Source organism: Oncorhynchus nerka, linkage group LG2, assembly GCF_034236695.1.
Source record: "Oncorhynchus nerka isolate Pitt River linkage group LG2, Oner_Uvic_2.0, whole genome shotgun sequence".
In the NCBI taxonomy this organism is placed as follows: domain Eukaryota; kingdom Metazoa; phylum Chordata; class Actinopteri; order Salmoniformes; family Salmonidae; genus Oncorhynchus; species Oncorhynchus nerka.
This window is the reverse complement of record NC_088397.1, coordinates 13,957,048-13,972,521: the sequence shown is the minus strand read 5'-3', so window position 1 is coordinate 13,972,521 and position 15,474 is coordinate 13,957,048. Positions and strand designations below refer to the sequence as shown.

Sequence of the window (15,474 nt, the reverse complement as noted above, 5' to 3'; positions counted from 1 at the left end):
CACACGCTCCAGCAGGTGAACTGATCATCCCTCAGCCAAACCTCATTTGGCCGCCTTTCGTTCCAGATAACTGCCTGTGACTGGAATGAACTGCAAAAAAATCGCTCAGTTGGAGACTTTTATCTCCCTCACAACTTCAAACATCAGCTATCCGAGCAGAATGCTGCAGCTGACAGTCAGGGCAACTGTTTTTTTTAATTTTATTTATTTATTTATTTACTTTTGTGTGTTTGCACACCAATATCTCTAGATGACCATCTGATCTTTTATCACCCCAGTGTTAATCTGCAAAATTGTATTATTCGCCTACCTCCTCATGCCTTTTGCACACATTATATAGACTGCCCATTTTATTTCTACTGTGTTATTGACTTGTTAATATCCATGTGTAACTCTGTGTTGTCTGTTCACACTGCTATGCTTTATCTTGGCCAGGTCGCAGTTGCAAATGAGAACTTGTTCTCAACTAGCCTACCTGGTTAAATAGAGGTGAAATAAAAAAAAATAAAAAAATACAACACAAACACAGAACAAAATCGAACGTGCTCCAGAAACCCACATTGCAGTTCATTGTGAGGCCCTTACCAACCTTCCCAAGATAACGTTGGGAGAACTCATTCAGAACCCAAGATAACGTTGGGAGAACTCGTTCAGAACCCAAGATAACGTTGGGAGAACTCGTTCAGAACCCAAGATAACGTTGGGAGAACTCGTTCAGAACCCAAGATAACGTTGGGAGAACTCGTTCAAGCACAACAGTGAAGTGAGGAATGTGTGACAGTGACAGCAGGGCAATGTTACAATTGACAGATTGTGTGTTTGGATTAGATGAGGAAGAGTTGTGTTCCGTGAATAGCACTACATTAGTGAATATCCTTCGACAAACTGATCGTTGACCCAAAAAAACAAGGAACCAAAAATGACATGGATAGATATTGCATACACAACCCATCCCATATTCACCACCCCACAGTCACACAAGAAGAGCAATGTCCATTAGGATGTAGAGCAACATCATTCCTAAACACCAGATTTATTCATTACTGGGTCCATTCCACACTACAGTTCCCATCAGCTACTGGGCTCCAGGCCAACAGTTCAGTTCCCAGGTAACGGTTGGATTGGTGCTGGACCCGCATCCTGGACCCGCCCCTTCTGATCCACTGCAATGCATCACGGGCCACAGTCTACTTGTGGCCTGGGTAAAAACAAAACAGAGAAAGAGTTTAATACCACCAGGCCACATAGGAGGGGATGTTTTGCTATAAATGCCAGGGATTGAAACTACAGGGTAATGTCATGCAATTGATGCAAGCTGGTAGTATCGCTAAGTCTTGGAAGGAAGAGCTAGCAGGTGCTATGGTGTTACTGCAGGAGAAACGATCAGGTAAAGCATGTGATTGTTGCAGTAGCAGCAGGTTGGGAGAACTAGCTAGTCAGTCTAACTTTGTTAAGACAAGAGTTAGAGCAAAGGATACAGATTAACCACAAACACACTTGAAAACACCACTTTATCCCTCAGATCAACTAAAAGCTAGTCTGTATGATAGAGTACACACACACACTGTTCAGTCAGATTCATTTATCTTTGTTCATACAAAGTACATGTACATGTTTCACACACACTTCCTCTCTCATGCACTGTTAGCACATCCACACTAAAGCAGACACTGACCTGTGATGTATTTTGCTCCAATTAACATGAACATGCTACCCAGAATGTAAAAGCCCAGTGGGACACTACTGAAGATACTAGTTTCACCTGGACGATGCCCAAACCCAGGTCCAATTCAAGCCAGACAGAGAGAGAGAGAGAGAGAAACAGCAGGACACAGAATTACCACCTCTGGGTACAGCTTAACCAGCCTGTTCCAAGATCCCTTTATTTCTACTGTCTTGCCAACTCCTACGGTTATTGGCGTGATGATGACCATAAGAGTTGGCAAGACAGCACAAACAGGCCTGGGACCAGGCTACAGCTCAACAATAACATCGCCACTCTAGATGACAATTTCTTGGACTTTTTCAGTTTAGAAGTTGACTGTGTTTTTAGGAATTGGAACAGCCACCCAGTCTGTCACTGTATTCATTAGGGGCGCCACTGTTCAGTCTTACTGTCCCTGGTTGTTATACACGGTGCTATTATGGAGCAGCCTACATTAAACCCGTCAGTATTGAAGTGGAGAACAGTCCCTACCATTTCCATTAGAGATGGGTTCAGTGGTTTCCCAGTTCATGGCTCTCTGTACGGCCTTCTTCCAGCGAGCATATCGAAACTCACTCTCTACAGAGCACAGAGGGGGAGACCACGAGAGAGGGGGAGACACGAGAGAGGGGGAGAACACGAGAGAGGGGGAGACAGAAATAAATACATCATCCCATTTATTCACATGGGCACAACAGCAAACATTTTGCAGTTTGCTGGGTTCATGTATATTGTCTTACCATAGGCTCCCTGACCTCCAGGGTTCATAGAGAGACAGAGAGACAGACAGATACTTTGACCCATGTCTGTGTTCACACAAAAGGAACTGCTAGCATTAAGGTAACAGTGGTGACCCTTACCTCCAAAATGGAGACTTTTGACCTACAGTACCAGTCAAAACCTTGGACACCTACTCATTCCAGGGTTTAACTATTTTCTAAAGTGTAGAATAGTGAAGACATCAAAACTATGAAATAACACATATGGAATCATGTAGTTACCAAAACAAAAAAGTGTTAAACAAATCAAAATATATTTTATATTTGAGATTCTTGCAAAAAGCCACCCTTTGCCTTGATGACAGCTTTGCACACTTTGCATTCTCTCAACCAGCTTCATGAGGTAGTCACCTGGAATGCATTTCAATTAACAGGTGTGCCTTGTTAAAAGTACATTTGTGGATTGTTTTCCTCAATGCGTTTGAGCAAATCAGTTGTGTTGTGACAAGGTAGATGTGGTATACAGAAGATAGCCCTATTTGGTAAAAGATCAAGTCCATATTATGGCAAGAACAGCTCAAATATGAGAAACAGTCCATCACAGGGCTCCCAAGTGGCTCAGTGGTCTAAGGCACTGCATCTCAGTGCTTGAGGCTTCACTACAGACCCTGGTTCGATTCCAGGCTCTATCACAACCGGCCGTGATTGGGAGTACCATAGGGTGGTGCACAATTGGCCCAGCATCGTCCGGGTTTGGCCGAGCAGGCAGTCATTATAAATAAGAATTTGTTCTTAACTGACTTGCCTAGTCAAATATTATTATTTAAATCATTACTTTATGGCATGAAGGTCAGTCAATCTGGAACATTTAAAGAACTTTGAAAGTTTCTTCAAGTGCAGTCACAAAAGCCCATCAAGCGCTATGATGAAATTGGCTCTCATGAGGACCGCCACAGGAAAGAAAGACCCAGAGTTACCTCTGCTGCAGAGGATAAATTCATTAGAGTTAACTGCACCTCTGATTGCAGCCCAAATAAATGCTTCACAGAGTTCAAGTAACAGACATCTCAACATCAACAGTTCAGAGGAGACTGCGTGAATCAGGCCTTCATGATCAAATTGCTGTGAAGAAACCACTACTAAAGGACACCACTAAGAAGAAGAGACTTGCTTGGGCCAAGAAACACAAGCAATGGACATTAGACTGGTGGAAATCTGTGCTTTGGTCTGATGAGTCTAAATGTGAGATTTTTGGTTCAAACTGCCGTGTCTTTGTGAGACGCAAAATAGGTGAACGGATGATCTCCACGTGTGGTTCCCACCGTGAAGCATGGAGGAGGAGGTGTGATGGTGCTTTGCTGCTGACACAGTGATTTATTTAGAATTCAAGGCACACAACCAGCATGGTTACCACAGCATTCTGCAGCGATACGCCATCCCATCTGGTTTGCGCTTAGTGGGACTATCATTTGTTTTTCAACAGGACAATGACCCAACACACCTCCAGGCTGTGTAAGGGCTAGAAGGAGAGTGACAAGTGCTGCATTAGATGACTTGGCCTCCACAATCACCCGACCTCAACCTAATCGAGATGGTTTGGACGAGTGATGAGTTGGACTGCAGAGTGAAGGAAAAGCAGCCAACAAGTGCTCAGCATATGCGGGATCTCCTTCAAGTTGGAAAAGCATTCCAGGTGAAGCTGGTTGATAAAAAAGCCAAGAGTGTGCAAAGCTGTCATCAAGGCAAAGGGTGGCTACTTTGAAAAATATAAAATATATTTTGATTTGTTTAACACTTTTTTGGTTACTACATGATTCCATGTGTTATTTCATAGTTTGAATTCACTATTATTTTAAAATGTAGAAAATAGTACAAATAAATAAAGACCCTTAAATGAGTAGGTGTGTACAAACGTTTGACTGTTACTGTAGGTCTGTGTTCAAACAAATAGGAACTGCTAGTATTGAAATAAGGGAACAGTGCTTTACTTGTCCCTTACCTTCAGGGTTGATTTGTGGCTCAAACTTCTCAGAGGTGACCTCACTGAGGTCCTCAGGACGCAGGCTCCAGACACTGACCCCCTCTGCTGCCCCCGCAGCCATGGCCGCCCCGAGGGCAGTGGTCTCAGGCATGGAGGGCTTCACTACAAACACATTCTTCCTCATCATTGTGGATATTAACATAAACATAGTTTGTGTGAAAGAGAGAGAGCGAGCGAAAGACAGACTTATAGAGACAAAGAAACAGAGAGTCTCTTACCAACGGGGATGCAGAGTATATCAGCTTGCAGCTGCATCAGTAGTCTGTTGGAGGTCATGCCCCCGTCCACCTGGAGCTGGGTCAGAGGGATGCCACTGTCCTGGTTCATCGCATCCAGGATCTCTCGAGTCTGGAAACAGACAGCTTCCAATGCAGCGAAGGCCAGGTGACTCTTGTTAGTGAACTGAGTCAGACCACAGATTATCCTGTGTATGAGAGCGAGATATTTTACACTTCTTGATTTAACGTTCCTTCTTTACCAAATGTAAGGGAAAGAGAATGGGCTCATTTAAAGACTAGTACTCACCCTCGTGCACTGGGCTCCCAGTAGGGAGCGTACAGACCAGAGAACGCCGGGACAAAGTAACAACCGTACGACGTGCCCACTGAAGCCGCCAGTTTCTCTGAGGATGAAGGAAACAAGGAGGAGAGGTATGGAGACGGGAGGTATGGAGACGGGAGGTATGGAGACGGGAGGTATGGAGACGGGAGGTATGGAGACGAGAGAGAGTTATCTCATGATGTGTTCTGGAACACACCCCTCTACTAGTGTTGTGAAGGACTTCCCCTTACCCAGCTCTGTGGAAGTCTGAATGATCCCCAGGTTGTCCTTCAGCCAGCGAACCACAGCCCCCGCTATGGCCACTGAGCCCTGGCAATGACCAATCATAGACCAGTAGGGGAATTAAGGACCAATCAGAAAATAGAACTGACAACAGACCGATCAGGTCAGATATGAATGCATAATAGTGCAGTACAAGTTTAATCTATGATCCATGCCTACCTCTAGCGCGTAGCAGGCAGGTTTGTCTCGACCTAGTTTGTAGGCCACCGTGGTTAGTAGGCCATGGTCCGACATGACAGGCTGCAAAAGATAACAGTTAAACAGATCTTTCAAGATACAGGCAAATGCCTGTCTAGGCTGAATGATGTCACAAATGAATGTTCCACATCTTAAATTCGTTTTTAGTTTTTTTTAAAGATGATTTGGAAGAAAATCACCTTGGTTCCAGTGTTTCTGAGTAGAAAGCAGCCAGTTCCATATCTGAAAGATAATCATACCTGGTCACTGACGTTTGTCACAGAAAAATATCTCAAAACTATCTTACAGTACATCCCAAATATATGGTTCTATCACCAGCTATGAAAACCTTATGGAGAGAAGTCTTACGTGTTTTTGGCCTGCCCTTCCTGAAAGCACATCTGTCCAACAAGAGCAGCCGATTGGTCCCCAAGACACTGTAAACAAAGACCGTTCAGATTGGTGCCAATTACTCCTCATAACATCAGGAAATGTTATAAGAGACCTTGAACAGAGTAAGACAGGACATTTCAAAACCTACCCCGGAGATGGGTATGCCACTAAGAGAGCCCGATTTCTGTCAAAGAAACAAAAACGTGTTAGACAAATTAACCAGCTTCACAGTGTAAAATTCTGGCCAACTCTGTTACCACAAGAACCAGCAAAGAAAGACTCTTCCCTGTATGAAACGCCATGTCAGTTTGATGTTTCAAGCTGCTGTAGAAGTGTTGCTTGTGTACAGACAGACTGTAGAAGTGTTGCTTGTGTACAGACAGACTGTAGAAGTGTTGCTTGTGTACAGAGACTGTAGAAGTGTTGCTTGTGTACAGACAGACTGTAGAAGTGTTGCTTGTGTACAGACAGACTGTAGAAGTGTTGCTTGTGTACAGACAGACTGTAGAAGTGTTGCTTGTGTACAGACAGACTGTAGAAGTGTTTTACTCTACAGTACGGTGCTATAGCCAACAGAAGTTCTCGATGCAGCCAATCAAAGAGCATGAAGGAGACATGTTGTCTTGGAGACAAATGGTTTAAGGCACACAAGTCAAATATCTTCACTCCCATTGAACTCACTATAACCCTCAATCACCAAAAGGGGCTAGGGATCGAAATGGAACGGAGATGACCGAAATGGGACTGAGTGGAAGAGTGAAGAGATTTACAGAACAGCTTGTAGAAACATGTCAACAGGATGAGGAGCAGCCAGACAGGAAGTGGACAGCAGCCCACTGAACACCTGGGCAAGGTGTGGAGCATTGCAGTAAGGTGTAGGGCGGCATCATCCACAGTAGCAGAGCGACATGCCACGACAGGAGCAGGAAGCACACACCCATCCAGTACATTTCCAATCTGATCCAGAACGGTTTGGTGAATGTCTGTGTCTGTTTCAGTCGGACCTGACTACTCAAGATGTATTCTACAAATACACTACAAAAGCATGTGGACACCTGCTCATCGAACATCTCATTCCAAAACCATGGGTATTGATATGGAGTTGGTCCCCCCCCCCGCTTTGCTGCTATAACAGCCTCCACTCTTCTGGGCTTCGGGGACTTGCTTCCATTCAGCCACAAGAGCATTAGTGAGGTCTGACTCTGATGTTGGGCGATTAGGCCTGGCTCGCAGTCGGCGGTCCAATTCATCCCAAAGGTGTTTGATGGGGTTAAAGTCAGGGCTCTGTGCAGGCCAGTCATGTTCTCTAACACCGATCTCGACAAACCATTTCTGTATGGACCTCGCTTTGTGCACGGGGGCATTGAAAGGGCCTTCACCAAACCGTTGCCACTAAGTTGGAAGTACAGAATAGTCTAGAATATCATTGTATGCTGTAGCGTTTAGATTTCCCTTCACTGGAACTAGGGGGTCTAGCCCGAACCATGAAAAACAGCCCCAGAACATTATTCCTCCTCCACCAAACTTTACAGTGTGCACTATTTATTTATTTTTACCTTTATTTAACAAGGTAAGTCAGTTAAGAACAAATTCTTATTTTTAATGACGGCCTAGGAACAGTGGGTTAACTGCCTGTTCAGGGGCAGAACGACAGATTTGTACCTTGTCAGCTCAGGGGTTTTGAACTTGCAACCTTCCGGTTACTAGTGCAACGCTCTAACCACTAAGCTACCCCGCTCTAACCACTAAGCTACCCTGCCTATTGGGGTAGGTAGCGTTCTTCTGGCATCTACCAAACCCAGATTCATTGTTCAGACTGCCAGATGGTGAAGCGTGATTCACACGTTTCCACTGCTCCCGAGTCCAATGGTGGCGAGCTTTACACCACTCCAGCAGACGCTTGGTATTGTGCATGGTGATCTTAAGCTTGTGTGTGGCTGCTCGGCCATGAAAACCCATTTCATGAAGCTCCCAACAAACAGTTATTGTGCTGACGTTGCTTCCAGAGGCAGTTAGGAACTCAGTAGTGAGTGTTGCAACTGAGGACAGACATTTTTTTTTACGCGCTTCAGCACTCGAGGATCCCGTTCTGTGAGCTTGTGTGGTCTACCATTTCGCGGCCAAGCCATTATTGCCCCGAGACAGTTCCTCTTCACAATAACAGCACTTACAGTTGACCAGGGCAGAAACTTGACGAACTGACTTGTTGGAAAGGTGGCATCCTATGACAGTGCCATACTGCCAATGTTTGTCTATGGAGATTGCATAGCTGTGTGCTAAATTGAATACACCTGTCAGCAACGGGTGTGGCTGAAATAGCCAAATCTACTAATTTGAAGGGGTGTCCACATACTCTTGTGTGTAATATATATATATATTGTGTGTACCATGAAAATCTGTTTCACCCAAACTTTTAAAATGCTTTATATCCTATACAATAAAGGGGGGGGAATCAATATAAGTACATTTAGGGTGAGGCGTAACTCCCTAAAAATAAATATATTTGTCTCAAAGCCTTCAAAAGTCTTGCTCAACACATCTGACCGTTGTCTTCTCAATGGCTTGGAAATGCACCTTTGGATGGTTCAGTCACTGACACAGAGGCAAGATGACTGGGGATCACATTCTGACAGAGCATTAACAGTGATGAGGACATCGATGTGGACCCCAATACTCACCAGGCTAGAACATATTTTCTATAGACAACAGGGACACACACAAAAGAATGCTTGTGACAACACCTCAAACACCTCAAGCAAGTACAGACTATGAAAAACAGACTAAATGCCCTACGAATGTGATTCATAAATGCTTATGATTGGATAGAAGTACAGCCAACCACCGGTTGTTACATAATAATCATAAGCATGTTGAATAGACAGAGCAACACTTCATAATTCCCCTTCTCCCAACCCTCAGACATTCACACAAAGACAATGGGGACTTACCATTAAGCCGTAGATTTCTGAGGAACTCCTCACTTTTGGGAGAATCTCCATTGGAATATCAAAATACCTGAAAGAACGTGTCAAAAACAGGTGTAAATACACAGAAGATATGGTTTGTCTCACTGAATGGACATGTATGAGGGAGTACACCATGTACTGGACGTTCACCTACTTGCAAAGCTCTGGGTCCCAGTCCAGGGTGTGGATGTTAAACAGCATGGTCCTGCTGGCGTTGGTCACGTCTGTGCAGTGGACTCCCCCACTCTTCCCCCCTGTCAGACACTGTGGGGGGGCAAACACAGACACCTGTCAGACACTGTGTGGGGGTCAAACACAGACACCTGTCAGACACTGTGTGGGGTCAAACACAGACACCTGTCAGACACTGTGTGGGGGTCAAACACAGACACCTGTCAGACACTGTGTGGGGGTCAAACACAGACACCTGTCAGACACTGTGTGGGGGTCAAACACAGACACCTGTCAGACACTGTGTGGGGGTCAAACACAGACACCTGTCAGAAACTGTGTGGGGGTCAAACACAGACACCTGTCAGACACTGTGTGGGGGTCAAACACAGACACCTGTCAGACACTGTGGGGGTCAAACACAGACACCTGTCAGACACTGTGTGGGGGGCAAACACAGACACCTGTCAGACACTGTGGGGGGCAAACACAGACACCTGTCAGACACTGTGGGGGGCAAACACAGACACCTGTCAGACACTGTGGGGGGCGAACACAGACACCTGTCAGACACTGTGGGGGCTGTCAACACAGACACCTGTCAGACACTGTGGGGGCAAACACAGACACCTGTCAGACACTGTGGGGGCAAACACAGACACCTGTCAGACACTGGGGGCAAACACAGACACCTGTCAGACACTGGGGGGAAACACAGACACCTGTCAGACACTGGGGGAAAACACAGACACCTGTCAGACACTGTGGGGGCAAACACAGACACCTGTCAGACACTGTGTGGGGGTCAAACACAGACACCTGTCAGACACTGTGTGGGGGTCAAACACAGACACCTGTCAGACACTGTGTGGGGTCAAACACAGACACCTGTCAGACACTGTGTGGGGGTCAAACACAGACACCTGTCAGACACTGTGTGGGGGCAAACACAGACACCTGTCAGACACTGTGGGGGGGTCAAACACAGACACCTGTCACTGTGTGGGGGTCAAACACAGACACCTGTCAGACACTGTGGGGGTCAAACACAGACACCTGTCAGACACTGTGGGGGTCAAACACAGACACAGACACCTGTCAGACACTGTGGGGGCAAACACAGGTCAAACACAGACACCTGTCAGACACTGTGGGGGGGGGCGAACACAGACACCTGTCAGACACTGTGGGGGCAAACACAGACACCTGTCAGACACTGTGGGGGCAAACACAGACACCTGTCAGACACCTGTCACTGTGGGGGCAAACACAGGTCAGACACTGGGGGGGAAAACACAGACACCTGTCAGACACTGTGGGGGCAAACACAGACACCTGTCAGACACTGTGGGGGGCAAAACAGACACCTGTCAGACAGACACCTGTCAGACACTGTGGGGGCAAACACAGACACCTGTCAGACACTGTGGGGGCAAACACAGACACCTGTCAGACACTGTGGGGGGCAAACACAGACACCTGTCAGACACTGTGGGGGCAAACACAGACACCTGTCAGACACTGTGGGGGGGGACACTGTGGGGGCAAAACACAGACACCTGTCAGACACCTGTCAGACACTGTGGGGGCAAACACAGACACCTGTCAGACACTGTGGGGGGCAAACACAGACACCTGTCAGACACTGTGGGGGCAAACACAGACACCTGTCAGACACTGTGGGGGGGCAAACACAGACACCTGTCAGACACAAACACAGACACCTGTCAGACACTGTGGGGGGGGGGCAAACACAGACACTGTGTCAGGGGGGCAAACACAGACACCTGTCAGACACTGTGGGGGCAAACACAGACACCCTGGGGGGTCAGACACACAGTCAGACACTGTTGGGGGAGCAAACACAGACACACTGTCAGACACTGACACTGTGGGGGGGCAAACACAGACACCTGTCAGACACTGTGGGGGGGCAAACACAGACACCCGTCAGACACTGTGGGGGGCAAACACAGGGGGGGGGGAGCAAACACAGACACCTGTCAGACACTTTTGGGGGCAAACACAGACACCTGTCAAACACACACCTGTCAGACACTGTGGGGGGGCAAACACAGACACCTGTCAGACACTGTGGGGGGCAAACACAGACACCTGTCAGACACTGTGGGGGGCAAAAACAGGTCAGACACTGTGGGGGGCACAGACACACCTGTCAGACACTGTCAGACACTGTGGGGGGGTGGGGGGAGCAAACAGGGACACTGGGGGGTGGGGGGAAAGCACAGACACCTGTCAGACACTGGGGGGGGGCAAACACAGACACAGACACTGTGGGGGGCAAACACAGACACCCGTCAGACAGAGCAAACACACACCTGTCAGACACTGTTGGGGGCAAACACAGACACCGTCAGACACTGTGGGGGGCAAACACAGACACCTGGGGGGGGACACTGTGGGGGCAAACACAGACACACACTGTGGGGGGCAAACACAGACACTGACACTGTGGGGGGGCAAACACAGACACCGTCAGACACTGTGGGGGGGGAGCAAACACAGACACCTCAGACACTGTGGGGGGGGCAAACACAGACACCTGTCAGACACTGTGGGGGGGGGGGGCAAACACAGACACCTGTCAGACACTGTGGGGGCAAACACAGGTCAAACACACACCTGTCAGGGGAGCAAACACAGACACCTGTCAGACACTTTGGGGGCAAACACAGACAGTCAAACACCACCTGTCAGACACTGTGGGGGGCAAACACAGACACCTGTCAACAGGGGGCAAACACAGACACCTGTCAGACACTGTGGGGGGGGCAAAAACAGACACCTGTCAGACACTGGGGGGGGGCAAAAACAGACACCTGTCAGACACTGTGGGGGGGGCAAACACAGACACCAGGACACTGTGGGGGGGGGCAAAACAGACACCAGTCAGACACCTGTCAGGGGGGAGCAAAACAGGCAAACAGACAAGACACTGGGGGGTGGGGGGGCAAACAGACACCTGTCAGACACTGTGGGGTGGGGGGCAAACAAAAACAGACACCAGTCAGACACTGTGGGGGGGGGGAGGGGGCAGCAAACACAGACACCTGTCAGACACTGGGGGGTGGGGGGGCAAACAGACACCTGTCAGACACTCGGGGGGTGGGGGCAAACACAGACACCTGTCAGACACTGGGGGGGCAAACACAGACACCTGTCAGACACTGTGGGGGCAAACACAGACACCTGTCAGACACTGTGGGGGGCAAACACAGACACCTGTCAGACACTGTGGGGGCAAACACAGACACCTGTCAGACACTGTGTGGGGGGCAAACACAGACACCTGTCAGACACTGTGTGGGGGGCAAACACAGACACCCGTCAGACACTGGGGGGCAAACACAGACACCCGTCAGACACTGTGGGGGGGTGGGACACAGGCAATACTGGACACATGTAAGATCTAATCAGAAACACAGAGGACAACTTGTCTTGGAGTAGGCAGATGGCCATGGTGGGCCTTTCCTATCCTTACCACTCACACACAGACATCATAAACCCCATCTAAAGAGGTGTGTCCCTCCTACCCAGATGAGCCAGGAGTCGACGGTGCCGAACATGGCTCTGTGTGTCAGGACTGCCTCCGCGACCTCGTCCACATTATCCATCAGCCAGCGAAGCTTCACAGCACTGAAGTACGTACTGATTGGGAGACCAGTCTTGTGCTGAGCAGAGAGGGGGGACAATTATAACACATACCTCAGAGAGGTAGAACTGAGCTTATTCTTTTGTTGTACTTCAGATAGTTGGAATAGTTGGATTGTTTCTTGGACATTTGCCTTTGACATCCGGGTAAACTAGGCCAGATAAAACATGACTGTCTGCAGTCGGTGTTCCCCGGCGTCTCACCTTCAAATGGTTCTTGTTTCTCCCAGGTGTCTTGTTGATCAGACGCTCCACGGTCGACTGGGTCCGCAGGTCCAGCCACACTGCACACAACCAACACAACCTGGGTCTTTAAAATCCTTCCAGGCCTTAGATGATGGCTTTATAGGTCATGAGGAAAGAGATGTGAACACAGGCACATATTCATATCTCACCGATAGCATTGTAGAGTGGCTCGCCTGTCTCTTTGTCCCAAACCAACGTGGTCTCTCTCTGATTGGTCACTCCAATGGCTAGAAAGGTTCACGTTTGGTGAGTGAAAGTGACAGTCTGTAATATGAGGAAGCGTTTGCGTGGGTGTGTTCAGTATGTGGTGTGTGTGTTTTACCTTTGATGTTGGAGATGTCAATATTGAGCTGGGTGAGTTTCTCACAGGTTCTCTCCATACACTCGTACACAGACTGCAGGATCTCTTTGGGATCCTCCTCCACCCACCTAAACAGAGGGTTAAAGGTCAGAGGTTAATAGACCTCAGAGGTTACAGGTCATCCAGTTTGAATGGAACTAATAGGGGATTTGTAGAGGCAACACGGCTGCATGTACTGACCCTTCCTTGGGGAAACTCTGGTTGATCTCAACCTGGTGGTGACTGAGGAGCTCAGCTGTTTTAGCATTGAACACCTGGGGATGAGAAGAGAGAACAGGAGTGAACATCTGGACCAAAGCATCTCTGCTACCTAAACCGCAGAGTGGAACTGAAAAACAACACGGACGACAACGGGAGAGACGGACGACAACGGGAGAGACGGACGACAACGGGAGAGACGGACGACAACGGGAGAGACGGAGTTATGATGTATCAGTTGTGGGAGAGGAGAGGGGACAGTGTTAAGGGAGACGGAACAGACAGCTCCATGCCCAATCACAGTAGTATCCTCAACAGCAGACACCTCTCCAGGAAATGTAACAACAATAACACAGATAGCTCTTTAACAAATCAAAAAGTGTCCCTGTTAGCTTTCACACAAACACACCCCTCCTTCCCTGCCTTCCCTTCAGAGGGCTAGTGAAACATTTAGAGATTTTAGGGGTGACCCGTCGGTCAACCTGTCCATTCTGGTCCAAACTGGCTTCCGTAGGACACAACAGCTGGTTTCAATGTGGGGTAAGAAGATGCCATAGGGGAATAGCAGCAGGGGGAGGACTGGGACAGAGTGAGTCCCTCCAAGCCTACTGTTACACAAACTTCAGGCACTGGAGGATGTGCTGCTCTGCACAATGAATGAATTACAGACTCAGCATTTCTATGGCGGCTACACATTAGAACAGGATAGTCCTATCAACAAAGGGCGTGTGTGTGTGTGTGTGTGTGTGTGTGTGTGTGTGTGTGTGTGTGTGTGTGTGTGTGTTCAGGCTTTCACTCCAGCCATCAGGTTCATGTGCTTAGTGTTTAATCAAGTATTTCTGCTGGAGAAAGAGCCTGCAACCACACCAGCCATTTGGAGATTTAGGCCGAATGGCTGTAACAACCGAGATTGGACACCAACCACCCTTGCAGTATTTACAGGCAGAAATGACATCCAAGAGGAAGACAATTTTCTTAGCTAATTTACTAAATTACTGAGTGAACTGTCCCACTAGAGTCCTGCGTGTTCATGCATGAATGAACGATTACTAAACAACAAATCTGCAGAAAGCACAAACATTCGGTCGATAGGACTAGAATAGAATGTGTACGGCTATATAGGTTACATTAAAACAGCTAATCGGAGAGTTATAACGAAATCAACCGGGTGTCTAACTAGGTTATTTAAAGGACATTCACCGTTAGGCAAGAAGAACCATTCAATGCGACTGCGGGGGTTGTAACTCACCAGGAACCGCGTCGAGCTCGTACCCTGGTCAATGGCAGCAACGAGTGGCCCCAGCATTACCCTGCTCGAAGACGCAGCCATTCTACTGTTCATGTGCCCTGTGTCCTTGCGGTGGTCGGGGCTAGCACTGGACTGTAGCTGGGTTTCTTTTGCCGCTGCCTGTACCTAGCTGCTGACACTTCGACCGCTTAAACTCACAGAGACGCATGCGTGAGACTGCTTCTGATGACGCAGCAGCACCAAACATTGCTATCTGGGATCCTTGGGACGTCCCTACCCTTTTACCTAAACATAAGGTTTACCTACAGTAACCATTTTAAATATCAACGTCAATGGACGTCCCAAGGATTCCAGATAGCACAGACCAAACCAATGCGCAGGGATTGGGCGCGCATAGCCAATGGCGTGAGGGATTGGCGTTTCCTTTAACAGCTCGTCAGAAGCGTCTTCGAATAGACCAATTAGATTTGGAGGCACGTCCAAACTGATTTGGGTAGACATATCAGAGTGGAATTTATGGCCTATTTTGCTACTGCCTCCAAAATAAATAGATTTCATGAATGATTGTGTAAGACTTCTGAAAAATGTATTATTTATTTGCATTCAAATGTCCTTATGATAAAAAATGAACACCAATTCAATTGAGAGATTATTCATCACACCCACTAAAGATTATAATTACATTTAAAAAATGAGCTGTCGTGCTCTGGATAAGAGCGTCTGCTAAAATGAC

At 47.8% G+C, this 15,474-nt stretch overlaps 1 protein-coding gene across 3 annotated transcripts; it reads right to left on the bottom strand.

Annotated features, from left to right (window-relative positions):
- Window positions 1-1,002: 1,002 nt before the first annotated feature.
- gk (glycerol kinase) lies at window positions 1,003-15,057 on the bottom strand. 3 transcript variants are annotated; one of them, XM_065023545.1, is made up of 20 exons: window positions 14,742-15,057; window positions 13,475-13,548; window positions 13,256-13,362; window positions 13,083-13,160; window positions 12,892-12,971; window positions 12,570-12,707; window positions 8,999-9,108; window positions 8,827-8,893; window positions 8,557-8,574; window positions 6,027-6,062; window positions 5,855-5,922; window positions 5,686-5,728; window positions 5,468-5,548; window positions 5,257-5,335; window positions 4,991-5,087; window positions 4,684-4,889; window positions 4,424-4,567; window positions 2,446-2,460; window positions 2,198-2,284; window positions 1,205-1,762 (listed from the first exon to the last, which is right to left on the bottom strand). In XM_065023545.1, exons 1-20 carry the CDS (start codon window positions 14,832-14,834, stop codon window positions 1,659-1,661), a joined length of 1,725 nt encoding a protein of 574 aa, XP_064879617.1. In that variant the 5' UTR covers window positions 14,835-15,057; the 3' UTR covers window positions 1,205-1,658. The 3 variants fall into 3 exon arrangements, with proteins under 3 accessions (XP_064879623.1, XP_064879617.1, XP_064879620.1); XM_065023551.1 differs by lacking the exons at window positions 2,446-2,460; window positions 8,557-8,574 and adding an exon at window positions 1,003-1,198 and having other exon boundaries at window positions 1,676-1,762; XM_065023548.1 differs by lacking the exon at window positions 2,446-2,460.
- Between the last annotated feature and the right edge of the window lie 417 nt (window positions 15,058-15,474).

Excerpts from the sequence above, each read along its gene's own strand:
- gk (XM_065023545.1), bottom strand. The coding sequence starts at position 14,834 with ATGAACAGTAGAATGGCTGCGTCTTCGAGCAGGGTAATGCTGGGGCCA. Across the intron at positions 13,363-13,474 it reads CAGAGTTTCCCCAAGGAAGG|GTGGGTGGAGGAGGATCCCA; the intron begins GTCAGTACATGC and ends CCCTCTGTTTAG. Across the intron at positions 5,336-5,467 it reads CTGCCTGCTACGCGCTAGAG|GGCTCAGTGGCCATAGCGGG; the intron begins GTAGGCATGGAT and ends GGTCATTGCCAG.